The following is a 16,993-nucleotide window of genomic DNA, read 5'->3' on the forward strand; positions in this document are numbered from 1 at the left end:
AAGGTTTAAAAAATAAATAAACACAATGGCCTCAAAAGGACACAAGGCAATAGAGGATAAAAACTGTCATCCACAGAACAGATGCAGCTTGATGTCAACTGCTTGAAGCTATTAAATATTTCAATACAAAGCTTATGTTGAAAGCAACTTAGATGTATTAAAAATCAATGAAACAAAAATTACATGAGTCCACCGTCCAATTTTGTGAAAAGTACTGCCAGATCTTGATAGAATATTTATTCATCATAGCTACATGTGTATTTCATCTGCAACCCTTTATGAGGCAGTTGAGAGCTTATTAATCTAGACTGGGGTTCTGCAACCCGTAGCTAAAAAGTCGCATGCAGCACTTTAGAGCAGAGGGGTGGCTACCTTTCCAACAATGTTTACAAATTGAAAAAGGGATATTTTTATTTTAATATTTTTGTTGGACAAACATGACACAAACAATAATAACGGTTTCCAATGCTGTAAATATACGTAGAATAAATATTACATTTCAACTAGGACTGTAACTATGAACTGGTACGAGCGCAGTTCTCCTTCGCTTGTTTTCCTCTGCCGTGTCCCCTGTGTGAGAGCAGACTGAGCCACCCAAGCTCCGCTCCTTTTAAAAGGTCCTTGTTCTGTGTGTGATCTGTCATGGACCTCAAAGGTCAAAAGAGAAAATATAACTGCACAAAAATCAAACTTAAACTGTATTAATGTAATTTTATTTACTTGCCTTTTCAATAGGTTGCTATTTCATTTTTATAAATGTATGCCGCGTTTTTTCCCCCCAGAAAAGGGGCGCGTTATTTGCTGCACCTTTGTTTTTTTCCGAAATATCAAAATAATAATGACATCAAAAACTTATTTTCTCAACTGCATTTCTTTAATTCTATCAAAACAATTAAACATATCGTAATTTTTTGTATGGTAACAAAGTTAAAGTTATCCTAAACAGAGTAGTCACGTGGTGCAATGTTCTCCACAGGATGTGCTGACCCTTGACCTAAACCAAACACGCCCAAAAATAATTAAACTTTAGGTATGAATACAAAACAGAGAATAATCAGCAATACTTCAGGTAGTTTTCAATGGGCAAGGGCACACTCCCTCACACATTTTGGTTTCCCACTGCACAGAAACAGTGACTCAGATCAACCGTTTTCCAGCCACCTTTGTTTGGGTCTGTCAGTTTTGTACTGTGAAATGATACACGCTGACCAAAAAACTAGGCAATGCTCATATCCTGTATTTACCTAGCATTTAGGTTTATTGGTAGAATACCAATTAAAATTGTAAATGACTTTGATCGGATAAAAAGCACCTGCTATTTCAAGCAGAAAAAGTAAAATCAAGAAGAATTATGCACAGGGGATGAATATGTATAAACATCCACTTCCAGGGCAGGCCCATATATCTAAAATTATCTTTGTATGTTTTCCATCAAAGGCAAACCAGCATCCCACTTCCACCATGGCACACCATAAAAATACTTAGAAGGGAATCTAAAGGCCAAAAAGGGATGGAAGGAAAGGCGGAATCTAGGAAGAGAGACCAAATTAGCTTGCTGAGTTTTTGTGGTATTGGCAATCCGGCCGTCCTAAAAGAAAGCTAATGACTGCAGTGGTTGGTGGCATCGGAATCAAGTTTCCTTGCCTGCTTTTAATCTGTTGCCATTCAACAGCCACTGTGCTAGGGGCCGCATATAAAACACTTTTCTTGTTCTTCTATCGGCAAATAAAACGTCTGTGAGCTTAAAGTACATTTTATATTAGGACACATTTTCGTATCATTTTTTAACGGATAAATTGCAAGCTTCTTGAGGAACCAGAATATCCCGAGACTGTTTCCCATTCCCATTTCGACTTTCACGTCTTCGGTGGATTTTTTTTTTATAATTATTTGTGTAGAGGACTGCACTGTCACAAATACATTTTCTCCTAGCCATTTCTGACCACAAACTTCCAAAACAAGGAAGAACCTCGAAAGACACACCATTCATTCAAAAGACCTTTTCTTTTTCCTAAAGTACACACAAGAGCAGAGCACACCAGGGGCCCCTCATCTACAGAAAGTGACAATACTCTTTAACTGTGTAAACCCCGAAAGTGTTCATTTGTAATCAGAACATTAATTAGGTTCCTATGAATGTCTTCATGATTTTTGCCAGATTCATTTTGTTGCCTGTCTTAATGAAATTTTGCGTACTCATCAATCAGTCAATGGGATAACTTTATTTTGAAAAGCATGACGAGGAAACTTTGACTGGTCAGAGGACACGCCTCTGGTGACTAATGACCTCATCGGCATTTGAAAGCGCAGGTGGGAACGACTGCTTGTTCTCTTTTTTCACGCCTGCTTTCAGGACAGCGGCCAAAAAGAGGGCCCTGTCTAGCCTTTGTCCCCTTGGGCAATGGGGACAAATAAGGCCAAACCCTTGGCCCCTAGGTAAGGAAACCTGGCCCACTCCACAACCACAAGGCTTGGATGGTGGGTGGATCGTTCAGTCCCTCCCTGTCGATCACCTGTGGAATCCGCAAGCTCAGTCTTCCTCATGACTTTTGTTTCAAAGGTAACCTCAGAAAATATTTCACAACAACGTTTTTTTGTGTTTTAGGGCAAATAATTCATTCTGACACGTTATGAAGTAATTCTCGATCTTTGACATGAGTTGATTATCTATAAATCGGGCGAAATGATCAGTACTTTCAATGGCTAAAGAATTAACACCCGCCGCCTTTAACACCACGAGTTCTTGGGTCAAAGATGTCCTTTGTCCTTTTTTTTGGATTACATTTTCCTGGCTGTGTAAATAAATTGTAGTTTGTTTAGAATTAAACCATGTTGCATTATTCATTTGTGTGTCTATATTTTTCCTTGGGATCGATCATTCATTATCAATATCAAGAAAGTGCAAAATCGATAATTTAAAGTTAAACTACAATATATTTGGACATTTTATTTCTTTAGAATACAGCAATTGTATTCTGGGCACCAATTCTGGTTGCGAATCTTGAGCACCACCCACTGGCAGACTAAGTAACCACAGAATTAGATTCTAAACCAAATAAATATAATATAAAGCATTTCTCCCTACATTAGGTTCCACAGATAAATATGTAATTTACGCCTTTTCATTTAAACCAATCAGAGAACTGCCTTCTGTTTCCTGGGCACTGATTTTAGCAACACAAATGATTAATCAAGAAAATAGACGTTATTTCCGCATTTAACTTTTGAAATTAAAGGACTATTTAACTGATGTGACTTACAAAATCAACAAAGTAATGCTTTGCTCCAAAAAAGAACTCCATTACCGTCTCCCTCCTATATTCAAGTTTTTCTCGTATCTAGGTTGTTAGAAGCATACCGTATTTTTACACCAGGGGTCAGCAACCTTTTGAAAGCTGAGAGATACTTTTTGTTAGTGTTTGGCGCGAAGGACTACCATTTTGATATACATTTCTAATGTAACAATTCATTTTATTACTATGTTGTTACTTTGTTATTACCAGGTTTTAATTATTGAAAGCTCAGTCAAACCTTAAAACATCATGTCAGTTAGAAATCAAATTTTCTAGAAAAACGCAATGACTCATCACTGGAAGGCTATTTTCAGAACCTTTCTGCAGGTTAATCAAGTGTTCTGAGGTGGCCAAGTTGGAGACCCCTGATTTACACTAAATAAGGATGTATACAGCTGTGAAATCCACTTAATATGGATGGTTACAACTGTAAAAAAAAAATTTGTGAGGCAGAAAATGAAATGGAAATGTCCCAGAAGAATCAACCAATACACATGAGGCTTTTTAACAAGTAAGGCGGAGTTTGTGTGTGTCCTTCATTTCTATATTCAAGTCCAAAATGCTTTGAGGCATAAAAATATCCAAATATCCCGGATGAGCGGATTGGAAACAAATTTCAAATACATCTTAAAAACGCATGTTTTACAAGCTGGCCTTATTCTATAACACCGTTTAACAGGCTGTTTTACAAGAGGTGACCCACATGAATGCCTATTAATAATGAAAGCTCTAAGACTAAGAATGATAATGGGTGTCCGGCCACCAGAGGGGCAGAGCGTTTCTAAGGTGACCTCTCATCAGTCTTGAGAGGCAACAGACTCGCCCCATTTTATTGTCCCAGCATGAGAAAGAGAGACAAGGTCGGCGGGGCATGACGGATGGTCTCCAACTGGAAGAATGAGGCTGGATAAAGGAGTTGAAATGCTCCGCTGCTCTTGCTCTTGGAGTGTTTAAGAGTAGGCGACAATTGGATACAACAAAGATAAATCTGGCCTGGTGTTAACTGTAAAGGAGTACAAAAACTAACTTTTAGAGCATTGAGACAACAGAAACGCAAGGCTTGTATCTACTGTAACAGGGGTGGAACCCAGGAACTAAATGTTACAACGGTCGTTCATCTTGATACAAGATTAGGCAAGGAAAATGGAGCGCATGCATAGAAAGGTTAGTATAAGCAGACGACCAGACAAAGCTTGTTTGCAAACGGTGACTCATTTGGATTCATGTTGTCATGTATCCAAGAAAAGAAAACATTTCCTATGACACAATAGCAGGTTGGTTATTTGGCTGCAGTATAATATTTAAAGACAGAAATAAAAACTTAAAAAATATCTCTTGCTGAACTGAAACTTAGGTGACAAAGCATTTTGGACTAGTTAAAATATATTCAGGAAAGATGCTAGTCTTCGTACAGTTTTTTTTTTTTTTATCAAAAGGAATATTGACAGATTAAACTGTCTCAGGCTGCTTGGATTTCAACTCCTACTAATGTGGCTCAAAGGTGATAATAGCTGAAAAATACTTCATACTTCCATTTTAAGATTAAATTGCTAAAATTACAGTGGTATGAAAATGAATGTGAACCTTAGAAAATTCCTCACATTTCTGCATAAAATCAGCATCAAATGTGATATGATCTTTTTCAAAATCACACAAATAAAATACAGCAATTGCTTTAAATTAGTTATCTATGTTTAAATGTGGATGGCAGGCAATCAATGAGAGAAGGTAGAAGAAAAATTAACTGAACCCTCTGTCTAAGGAGACTCAAAAGCCAACTGAAACCAATTTCACCAAACAATTTATGATATGTGTGTGCCCAATTACCAATGAGGGTTTTAAATCTGCTCTGCCGACTATGACATACAGACATGGTAAAGTCAATTTTATTACTGAAAATGGAAGGTTTAGATTTACTTTAACTGGGTACACGCATAACAAGACAATATTTAAGCCCGATTCCAACTTTACCCAGAAAATAAAGCAGATTCTTCCTGTGGTTTTGTGGTCCTACTATGTACCATAAGTCAAAACTGGTACTGAAATGTCTTTGTTCACATACCTGAATCCTTCTTGTTCACTTTACTCCCATCTCTGTTCTTTTTCAACACTGCCTTGAACATGGCAGAAGAAACCTTGAAGAAAAGAAGGAATGTTAAACATTTTGGGAAATTGAATCTTTACAAAATCTGCATCACTTAAGGTATGTTATGTGTAGTACAAATGTAGATTAAAAAATCTATTTATATGTCACACACAAATCAAATAAACAATATTCAAATGGCAAGATTGTTTCCACCAATGTCATTGCATACGATTCAACTAGCACCAGCCTGGTGACTTTCCCACGGTATTTTTAATTCCACAGGTCACCGGTGCAAGAGTATATGGAAAGAATGCTTCGACACGTATACAGAAAAAGAGCTCGTGGTGTTATCTCATTGAGGAGGAAAACACAGAAATGCCGCAAATTCCACGTGTAATTGACACAGCGTGACTAAACTTGGCCGTTTCAGATTGCGTTTGCAGGGTGTTCACGAGCAAGCTAAGGACAACGTCAGAAGTCAAGGTCCAGTTTGTATGTGCTTGTTTACCTACATGTGAGTAATGGAGTGATGGTACGAAGGCAAATAAATGCTTGACTAAACAGCAGCAGAAACGGTGGTGCTGTGGTTTAGAAGCAACTGAAGCTGGTCCAGTGTTTCGTCATTGTATTAATAGAAACCAAGGAGTCATTCCGGCGATGAGAAATGAACGTCTGCTTCCAAATAAGGTTTTACATTTTACAAATAAAACAAAAAGTCCAACTGCTTGGACTTAACTGAGGGCGCCTCTCAATCAAGCTCTTTGTCTTTGAAACTGTGCTTTAATTGGCCTTTGGAGATATGGAGGCGTGACGAAGCTCTGCTTGGCCTGCATGAGCAGACCAAATCTAAATGAAGAATCTAGATTCTAGACGACTCATGCAAATAATGCAGTTTTCCTTTTTTGAGTCAACAGGCCGTTTCCAACAGCAACAGTAAATCTCCACGATTATTACGCTACACTTCATTAAAGTCGCATTAGCCTGGCAATAACACAAAAACAAAACAATCTTGAAGTATGTGCATTCCAATTGCATACAAGCGTGACATCAAGGCATACTATCAGAAAATCTGTTTTTTATTATTATTATTATCCGAGTAACCTTTTGATTGAAGGAATATATATCAATCCTAAAAGCAAAAATGTTGGGAAAGAATCATAGGGAGAACTATTTTCTTATCTGCGTATCCATTAGGTGTGTCGGATTAACCGTTGCTATGCACTACCTTACACCAACATCAAGGGAAACCACTGATGACATGCAAAAGCGAGTTTTTTTTTTTTTTTTACTAATTCCAAACACAATTAAGGCAAAGACTAATAGTTTCAGAGACAGTTTCTGCCCCAAAGCTATCACCCCACTAAACAACCACACAAGATTGTGAAAAAATATCTCGCTGTCTACAGAAAAAATACATATTACTATGCTATTCTTTATTCTTATTTTTGCACAATGTTACTGCTAAATGGCATTGCACTATTGCACTATTTTTGGATGCACTTATATCACCCGGCCTGTCTACACTACCTTGTAAAAATGGCCTGTCTATACTAATATTTAACTTTTCATCTTATCTTTTTTAAGTCTTCTATTGCATGAGTGCCATCTAAAATGTTGGTAAAAGCAAAGATAATAAAGCATATTATCAGTGTCTGAAATAACGTCTGCCTGGATGCCCAGGGCGTGCATCTTTTATGTCGGGGGTACAACTTACAAAACGTCTCCGCCCGGGTGGCCAACAACTTTTTCAAGGAAAAATTAAATAAAATTTAAAAAAATAATAATTTATTAAAAAAAAAAAAAAAGATTGTTTTCGAATCAAACGTTTGCTTTATTCCGATTTCATAATTTCGGTTCGTTTGGCAATTTGCATACTCCGTAGCCAATGAGAAGCCTGCATAGAATAACTTCGTGCTTCCGGACTTTCCCGAGCGTTATAAGGTCTTGGATTTGCATATTATTTTCCAAAGTAGACGCACAGAGAACACAAGAAAAATGAATAAGTGGTTAGGAATCAAGCCAAAACCTCAGCCCCAGAAGAAAGATTCAAAAGAAGCTAACAAAATGTATGACGCTACAAAACGTAAACGTACATTAAAAGCATCGTAGAAAGAGGAGTTCACGTGGCTTGTAGCAAATGACGCAACGCAAACATTGCATTAATGAAGATGAGTAAATACAGGTACATACTGATGGCAGATGGAAAACAGTGATGTCGTATACATGCAATAAATGTTATAAGTAGATTTATAATAAACTTAATTTTAAAGTGTTGTTCTGTTATATATTCTGATTATCAATCCTTATTACTTTGCAACAATGTTTTTTTATTCGTGATTAGTCGTCTTATTGTGTTTCAAGTTGTGAAAAATGGGGCAGGCAACTTTATGGGCGGGCAGGCAATTATTCAGAGTTGTCTGCCCTGGTGTCCCGTAACTTTTTGTCACGAGTTTCAGACATTGATATTATATTTGACAACTGCAGATGAACTAGCTAAAAAAAAATAAAACTTCATCTTAGAGAATGCATCATATTTTTGAAGAAACAGGAAAAAGATGCCTCAGGCAATGAGCGAGGATTTGATATCAGGTCACTGTTGTCTAGATGGAGTTCAAAACCACACCGCTAGTGAAGAGAAAAAACGTCACCTGCAAGGTGCTGGCGTGACATATGATTAATAAGGTCGGCTGTCTTTTATCGGCTATATATACATTTATATACGCAATTGTTCATCCCAGGTGCCTCTGGCGGGGAAGCGGTTCCTGTTCAAACCTGCTTTGTCCTGAAGACAACAGGAAACATGTCAATGCTTGGTTTAGCTCAGACAAAACTGTAACCAGATGAAATGTTTCACTCTGTGTGTCTGAGCGTGACTTTAATTAATGATTACGCATCGGGGATTTCCTTTTGGTTTGGCATTTTCGCCATTGCAGGTGTTTTGTAAGGATAATCTTTTTTTGATGCAATGGACCAGTTTTATATAAAAGACTGATTCAAATTCAGGATTTGAACGAGATAAAACCAATGACAATCAATATATTTAGTGCTGTCAGTTTTCTAATCCACCCAGTTGTTGTAATTAGTGTACTTAGAAAACGCTAGTTTTCTCTTCAATAAACTGGTCCCACCTAGTCAAGATAAGCAATGCAGAGATAAAATGGATTGATGATTGGTCTCCATGTGTCCCTTAAAGCAGTTGGAACTGCTTTATTGCCTCATTAGTGAGCCTGTCGCCACACATTACGCAGAGCTGTTTTGGTGCATGTGGGTCAACTAGCAATAAAACTCAAACCCAAAGCTTTCCTTTTCTTGGAAGTCCTCATTGTTTTCATATTGCCTACGCTACTATTTACTCTACTACAGAAGGCTGTAAATCGACTCATTTTGATTAATTCCCCATTTTAAAAAACGATAATTCCTAAATGTGCTAAGTTGTGAGATAAGGCAAGGAAAGTAAGAGTTTATTTGGATTTTCTCAAAGGTAGTCTGATAAGTGAAGGTTTTGCACAAGTGGATTTTTTTTATGTGCTGGTTTACAAGACTTAGTTAGAATAGAAAATAACATTTTAATAATAATTTTGCACAAGCTATGTTATAAGTTCTTCATTTTTGTCATGCTGAGGTTTTTAAGTTGTTACTTGCCCTCATGTAGGTTTTAGATCAGGGGATGGTGATATTATACTCCGTAGTTTGCAATAGTCTTGTACAGCCCTTTGAGACTACTTGTGATTGAGGGCTACACAAATAAACATGACTTGACTTCACTATTTTATTAGACACTGAAAATAAGTAGAGACGTCATCACTGGATTTTGAAGGTGCAAGGAGAACAGGGAAAAACCAAAACCTCAGAAAATAAATTCCAACCTGTTCTCAAAGCCCTCTTCTGAGCCCTTTCTTTTTTTTAAAATCTAGGTTATCAAAGAAGATCTGCCCTAAACTGTGGAAATCAAAGAAAAGCAACATGATTGGCCAATAGTAACAATTTTGTAAACAGTGCATAATAGTCAAAACAACTAACAACAGTGAGGTTTCAGTCAAACTAACAAAATGGCATCTTATGGAAACTCTTTTGCAGATGTCCAATATTAAAACAGAATAAAGGTATATCTACGAGTAATATGTATGTGTTAAAACTGATTTAAAGTCAGTTAGTTTTCTGAACTTTTTGCTTATCAAGCTTCCTGTAATCAAACTTCCTTAATATAGATTTTGTGGGAATATACTTTTTGTTTTTTTTAAAACCAGATAGGATTGTAATTGCCTAGATTGATGGATAAAATTGAGGGTTTAAGTTTTGGCCCCACCACTGCATTGATTCTTGCAATTTAAAAACGATAAAAAAAGTTGACAAATATTATTTTCCTCAGCGACACTCTAGAATTACCATTTTATTTAATGAGTCGATTAGTTAACTAAATAAAAGGCAGATTATTGGTAATAAGATAATATAGCAATGTGAATGGTCATTGGTCAATATTGGCTGCAGTGCAACAGTAAACAGATGGATTGCCAATTTTATCATACACCATCCTTCAGTACTTAAACTAAACTCCACTAGAAAAGCAAGTATGACAGACCTTGAAGTTATTTCGAAACTAAATAAAAATTCAAATAAAAATTCTACTGTTTTTCTTCAAAAACAGTACTCTTATCTATAATTACAGGTTTTATACCCAAGTTCGCTGGCACTGGGGAGCCAAGCCAGACCAAGGGCCACGGTCCGGTCCGGACTCTGGACCGGATCAGACGCACTTGCCGACACGCTTCGGGCTAAGTCTGTGGGAAGTGCAGTGGGATTCTTTGATGATCTATTCGTAGAGCCAGGAAAAAGGCCGGCTCTGGTTTGAGTGCTGCGGTGGCGAGCCAACAATGGCCTGTTAACTAAGGCGGGTTTTCGAGAAGGAAGCAGGTATGAAGGCCGGCTTTCTCTTTATGTCAGCCATTGTGAGTAAATGTTACTATTCGCACTGGCGTGAGAGGAAGGGAAAGAACAAAGGGCAGACATTTTTATGTCACGTGATAACCGGGTCTGGTTAAGATGCATCCTTCCCAGTGACCAACCCTGCCTTCCTGCGACCTCAAAATCTCTCAGCTTTATAATGACTGAGGAATGTTTCACAGCATGGGAAAAAAGGTTCCTCTCCGTTTTAGTTAGTAACACACCGAATTTTCGCGCTGAAAATGACCAGAAATGCAAGCAGGCTTCAGGAAAAATGACGTTGTGATGATGTCCCATCTAAAGTGAAGCGAGCCCTGCGTAGCTGGCTTTCATTTGGGGGCGAGTTTGCAGACATCACAGCTTCTTACTTTTCCATTTACACATGAAAAAAAATCTGATAGAGGTCAAAATGCAAGATTGGCCAAACTTTTACCAATAGGACATTTTCTCAAAAGTTCATGTGTCCCTCAGCTCTGACATGTTTGCTGGCCACTAAAGGGACTAAGGTTAATGTTTACATGTTAATATAACATATATAAACTAGCTGTAATCAACAGTTTTAATTGATAAACAAGTACTTTCTGTGTACATTCCATTTTTTTCATGCCTAGAGTCAATTGACTCGTGCCAAGTCATTAAAGAGAACGTAATTTACCATTATAATCATTTAAGTACAGCAAATAGCGAGTAAGACTTGTTGCATTAGACAAAGGGTGTCAAACATGCAACCACAGGCCAGATCAGGCCCGCCTTTTCCTCTCTCTCCCTCATTCTCACTTCTGCCTCTTTCTTTCTCTATATATCCTTCTTTTCACTCTTTTCAAGCTCTGTGTCCTTTGCCCCACTCTTCCTCTCTCTTTTTTTTCTCGTTCTCTGTCTTTTTATGTTTCTTTCTCTGGCTCTTTGTCTTACTCTCTATCATCTGTCTCTTTTATCTTCCTCTCCTTCTATTAATCCTTTTATTTCTTTCTTTTTTGCTCTAGATTTCACTTTTTTTACTCTCTCTTTTCTCTTTCTCTCTATTAATTTCCCTTTCTCGCTTTTTTTCCTCTTTTTCAGGCTTTGGCACAGCTCATCAGTAAGTATCAAGCGTCTGGGAATAATTTTAGTGGGATTATTCACCAATAGATGGCAGGAATTGCTTTGATCAGATCTTCAAGAAATTTAGCAATGTTCAACTATTGTTTACTGAAAACAATGGTTAAAGCTAGAAATATCCTTTTTTTCTAATTAAAGATAAGGGTTGATATGCCCTATGCCTATATCGCTGCAGAATAAACTTTCTCTTGGCCTTCAGAGATTAGTCCAAATGGCAAAATTTGGCTAGCACCAGCACTTCCCATTTGAGAGAAACGTCTGTCATTGAACGAGTTAAAATGTACATTTTGGAGGTAATTTTTGTCAGTGTTGCTGTTTCCGTCATTCAGCCAATGGTTACACATGTTTTCTTCGGCCCCAAATTTTCATTTTGGTACAGCCCTATTTTTAATATGCATATGTATGCTTTTGGGGTGTAAGAAGAAGCAAGGCATAGAGCTTAAACATCATAAAAGTATTGCACTGTACTTCCATCGTTATGCGGGATCCACCACAGCCCTAACAGCACCTTAACTGGAAAACCCACCGTAAAGACAGCCATTCAACAGGCACAAAGGTTTTATCGAGGCAGATACAACAAGCAGAAAGGAGCAAAACTTAAGATTTTATTCTCTTTCCTGCATCTCAGAAAGGAGAAAATATGATTGTTTTAATAACAGGAACAAGACAAAGTCAGTTAACGTCAGAAAAATTACGCAAATCTACCAAAGATTTTGCAGTCTACGTCGTTGTGTACAAACGTGACGTTCTTTGACAAAGCCCCGTTGTTTCACAAAATTCCACAAAAAATGACAAGTGTCTGCAACAACATGCACTACAAATATTGACATGCCACGCGGAAATAGAAAAGAAAACAGTTTTGCCTGGATTCCAAAGCTGTGAGAGCAAATTGCACTAGAGCTGAACTATTTTAAAAAATAATCCACAGTCCATGACGGACTATTTGTGCTGAGTTTGGACCATAAATGGTTGATGTAAGCTTTTGCACCATCAGAAGAATGCTGGGTTAGGGAGTTTTCAAGACGCTTAAGATACTTACTGAAAACTATGTTGTAGTTGTGCATGAGCTAAAAATTACTATATGTTCCATGCACAAACAAATTAATTTGATGCCTACACTTTGGATTCTTTTTGGAAAAAATGTGTGTTTGATTTGGGTTTACTGTTTTATTAAAATTGACCAAATATTTTAATACTGTTCATTTTATATCTTTATAAATATATATATCTTATTTTGTAGTAAATTTGCATTTAATTTTCATTCACTTATTTTAATAAAATTATAATCTTTGATGATTATTGCAACATTCTATTTTTTGACCTACAATATTTTTTAAACAAGCAAGACAATTCCAGGGTTTACTTTTGTTTTGTTTCTTTTGGCCAGAAACAAAATGCAACTAATTTATGAAAAATAAACATAATATAATTTTATCAAAAATATCCTTGTGAATATTTTGCCTAGTTGTTGTGACATTCTACCATCTTTTTTTTCATTTTTAAGTCTTTATGACATGTTTATCCTGGAGTGCGATGTCTAATCTTGTTGGAATAAATGAAAATAAAGAACTTTTCAATTCTAATAAAATACAGTATATAATTTTTGAAGGATATTGTACTGGACTGTCTCAGAAAATTAGAATATTGTGATAAAGTTCTTTATTTTCTGTAATGCAAATAAAAAAACAAAAATGTCATACATTCTGGATTCATTACACATCAACTGAACTATTTCAAGCCTTTTATTATTTGAATATTGCTGATTTTGGCTTACAGCTGAAAAAAACTCAAAAATCCTATCTCAAAATATTAGAATACTTCCTCAGACCAAGTAAAAAAATAATTTTATAACAGCAAAACTAAATCAAACATTTGAAAATATCCATTGATGCACTCAGTACTTGGTTGGGAATCCTTTTGCACTGATTACTGCATCAATCCGGCGTGGCATGGAGGCAATCAGCCTGTGGCATTGCTGAGGTGTTATTGATGCCCAGGATGCTTCGATAGCGGCCTTCAGCTCATTTGCATTTGTAGGTCTGGTGTCTTTCATCTTCTTCTTAACTATACCCCACAAATTCTTGACGGGGTTCAGGTCAGGGGAATTAGCAGGCCAATCAAGGACAGTGATGCCATGGTCAGTGCACCAGTTACTGGTGGTTTTGGCACTGTGGGCAGGTGCCAGATCATGCTGGAAAATGAAATCCTCATCTCCATAGAGCTTTTCAGCAGATGGAAGCATGTAGTGCTCTAAAATCTCTTGGTACGCAGTTGCATTTACTCTGGACTTGATGAAACACAGTGGACCAACACCAGCAGCTGGCATGGCTCCCCAAACCATTGCTGACTGTGGGAACTTCACACTGGATTTCAAGCAACTTGGATTTTGCTCCTCTCCAGCCTTTCTCCAGACTCTGGCGCCTTGACTTCCAAATGAAATTCAAAACTTGCTTTCGTCTGAAAAGAGGACTTTGGACCACTCTGCAACTGTCCAGTGCTTCTTCTCCATAGCCCAAGTCAGACGCTTCTTCCGTTGTCTTGAATTCAGAAGTGGCTTGACCATGGGAATACGGCTATTGTAGTCCATTTCCCGGACACGTCTGTGAACTGTGGCTTTTGATACCTGGACTCCAGCTTCAGCCCACTGTCTTTGAAGCTCCCCCAAATTCTGGAAGCGGCTCTTCGTCACAATTTTGTTAAGGCTGCGGTCATCTCTCTTGGTTGTGCAGCGTTTCCGGCCACATTTTTCCCTTCCAACAGACTTTTTGTGGATATGCTTTGAAACTGCACTCTGTGAACAGCCTGCTCTTTGAGAATTTTCCTTTTGTGTCTTACCCTCCTGATGGAGGGTATCAATGATGGTCCTCTGGACAGCAGTCTTCCCCATACTTGTGATTTAGTTTACTGAACCAAGCTGAGTGTTTTTAAGGCTCAGGAAACCCTCGCAAGGTGTTTCGAGTTAATTAGATGATTCAGGTGATTAGTTGAATAGCCTACTTGTATACTTTTTCATGATATTCTAATATTTTGAGATAGGATTTTTGAGTTTTCTTAAGCTGTAAGCCAAAATCAGCAATATTCAAATAATAAAAGGCTTGAAATAGTTCAGTTGATGTGTAATGAATCCAGAATGTATGACATTTTTGTTTTTTTATTTGCATTACAAAAAATAAAGAACTTTATCACAATATTCGAATTTTCAGAGACAGTCCAGTATATCATTTCATTGGTTAATTTACAAAATATTCAAGTACTTTGAATGTTAAAATCATTGTTAGTTGTATACTTATTGAAAATGAGAAAACCTATTCTAAATTCTGCATTTTTAAAACTACATTATATTGGAAAAAGAGAAGTGGTCACATATATTTATTAAATAATATTTGCACACACGCAATAAAAGTAGGGCAGCACGGCGGCGCAGTGGTTAGCGCGTGTGCGGCACAGTTCTAAGATCTTGGGAACCTCCTGTGTGGGTTCAAATCCAGCTACAGGACTTACTGTGCGGAGTTTGTATGTTCTCCCCGTGCTTGCGTGGGTTTCCTCCGGGCACTCCGGTTTCCTCCCACATTCCAAAGACATGCATTTCAGGTGGATTGGCCGGTCCAAATTGTCCCTCGGTGTGAATGAGCAAGCGAGTTGTCTGTCCCTGTGTGCCCTGCGATTGGCTGGCAACCAGTTCAGGGTGTCCCCTGCCCACTGCCCGATGATTGCTGGAATGGGCTCCAGCACCCCCGCGACCCTACTGTGGATAAGCGGTGCAGCGATTGAGATGAGAGATGAGACGCAAAAAAAGTGATTTTCTTAAGCAGGACAAGAGGGTTAATGTTATATTCCAGATTTGTTCATTTACTTGTCTTTAAATCAGATTGAACGTAAGTGTTCGTAATACTGTGTATAAAATCTGCCTGTGCAAGTGCATTCCAAGTTGTAGCCGCCGGCACAACCAGGTGCTTTATTACGACAGGTAACATGTTTGACGCAGCCATTAGGATAGCATGGGAAATCAGATTGCGCTTCCTGTCCTTGGTACTTTGCAACATGATTGATGCGTCAATATATTGCTGTCAGTGACGACAGTGTGTGAAAAGCAATTTATTTCAGTCCCATGACGGTTAGCCTCCAAAGTGTCAAGGCATGTTTTACAGGAGGCTTACTCAGTACTTAGTTAGATTTCATCAAGGAGACAAAACCTAAAATTAAAACAGACAAGACAAGACATTGTACATGGTTTTCCACATAAAAATCATATTTCATGGCGCACATGGAAAGCATTCAAACTAAGACAGCCGAGGGGAATAACGTACGGCTTGAGAAATCTTAGTTCAACGTATATTTACAGATTGTGTTAACTGGTAAGGCGTTCTCATTTGGCAGCTTTTTCCCACATCAAATAACTGAGAACTCCTCGTGCAATTCTTCAGGAATCGCAAACCCTCGCGGGAATCTCGCTTATTAAGTGCCGCCATCCCTGGTAAGTGTCGCTATTAACAACCCGCTGAGCTATTTATGTGCTAATGAACACCGGGGGTCCGAATATATAAAAAAAGTAATGGTAAACTGCTTTCTGGACTTGGCTCAACGTTTACCTCCTGGGAAACCTTGTATTTAATGAAGAGTGAAATATTAACAACATGCCTTTAGAAGTCAGTCGCAGAAAATGTATCCAGCCAAATGAAAAGAAAGCATGACATGAAAATTCCTTGGAGGACAATTCTTTTTCAAATCCACATCATCTACTTAGACAATAGTGACAATTTCATTGATTTAGATTTTTGGAGCTAAGTATGTATGTACTAAGGCACAACACCACAAGGTGACACCTGTTTGTTTTTTTTGGTAAGCTCTGGAACATTTCAGTTGATTTGTAAGTTTGACGTCATTTTGAAAATCTACAATTTTGAAATGTACAATATTGCTAAAACGAGCATTGGATTTTAGCCATTTGTTATGATTGTTACTATTTACTCAAAAGCTGGATCTAATCTCGTTGGAAAACAATGTTATTACAATTATTTATTGACTTGAATTCTTGACCATTCGATGGCTCTTCTTTAACAAGGTATATAGTTAATGTAATATTAAGCTCATATTATCATAGTAAATAATGACAATATATTTACCAATCGTGATTATATGTGTGACAATTAATCGTCTCCAGAAATTACAAATCATGACAGCCCTAGTTCAGACATTTTGTACAAGATATATTTTTATAATTATTAAAATGTTATTTAAAAAACAAAATGTGGGTGGTTCATTATTCAAATTCATTTCAGATCGTAACCGTCCGGACTGACTTATTTTTGTGGCTAAATCGCTCAGCCTTCATTATTTGGACCTAAATAAAGAAAGTACTAAACCCAAGGACTGTTAGCTTGACAGTTTACCCTCTAAGACACACCCCTGTCATTTCTCATCATCAATGACCAACCTAAAAATAACTATGGGAAAATGAGTTAGGAAGCTTTTATGAGCTGCTAAAAATGTGTGAAAATGAGAGCAAACGTCTTGACGTCCGGCTTTACAGGCTGACATTCTTGAGTATTGTTCAACGGGTGCTATTTTTTTGTCC

At 37.5% G+C, this 16,993-nt stretch overlaps 1 protein-coding gene across 2 annotated transcripts in view; it reads right to left on the minus strand.

Moving 5' to 3' along the window:
* The window catches only part of LOC148352812 (protein TANC1-like), a 115,623-nt gene that overhangs the window by 93,791 nt on the left and 4,839 nt on the right, over window positions 1-16,993 (minus strand). For both annotated transcript variants that reach the window (XM_088352461.1, XM_088352462.1), the window contains exon 2: window positions 5,356-5,428. In XM_088352461.1, coding sequence (XP_088208587.1) covers window positions 5,356-5,416 — 61 coding nt within the window. In that variant the 5' untranslated portion in view covers window positions 5,417-5,428. The remainder of the gene's footprint in view (window positions 1-5,355; window positions 5,429-16,993) is intronic.

Source organism: Urocampus carinirostris, chromosome 14 (genome assembly GCF_059441175.1).
Source record: "Urocampus carinirostris isolate Australia breed hairy pipefish chromosome 14, RoL_Ucar_1.0, whole genome shotgun sequence".
Taxonomy (NCBI): domain Eukaryota; kingdom Metazoa; phylum Chordata; class Actinopteri; order Syngnathiformes; family Syngnathidae; genus Urocampus; species Urocampus carinirostris.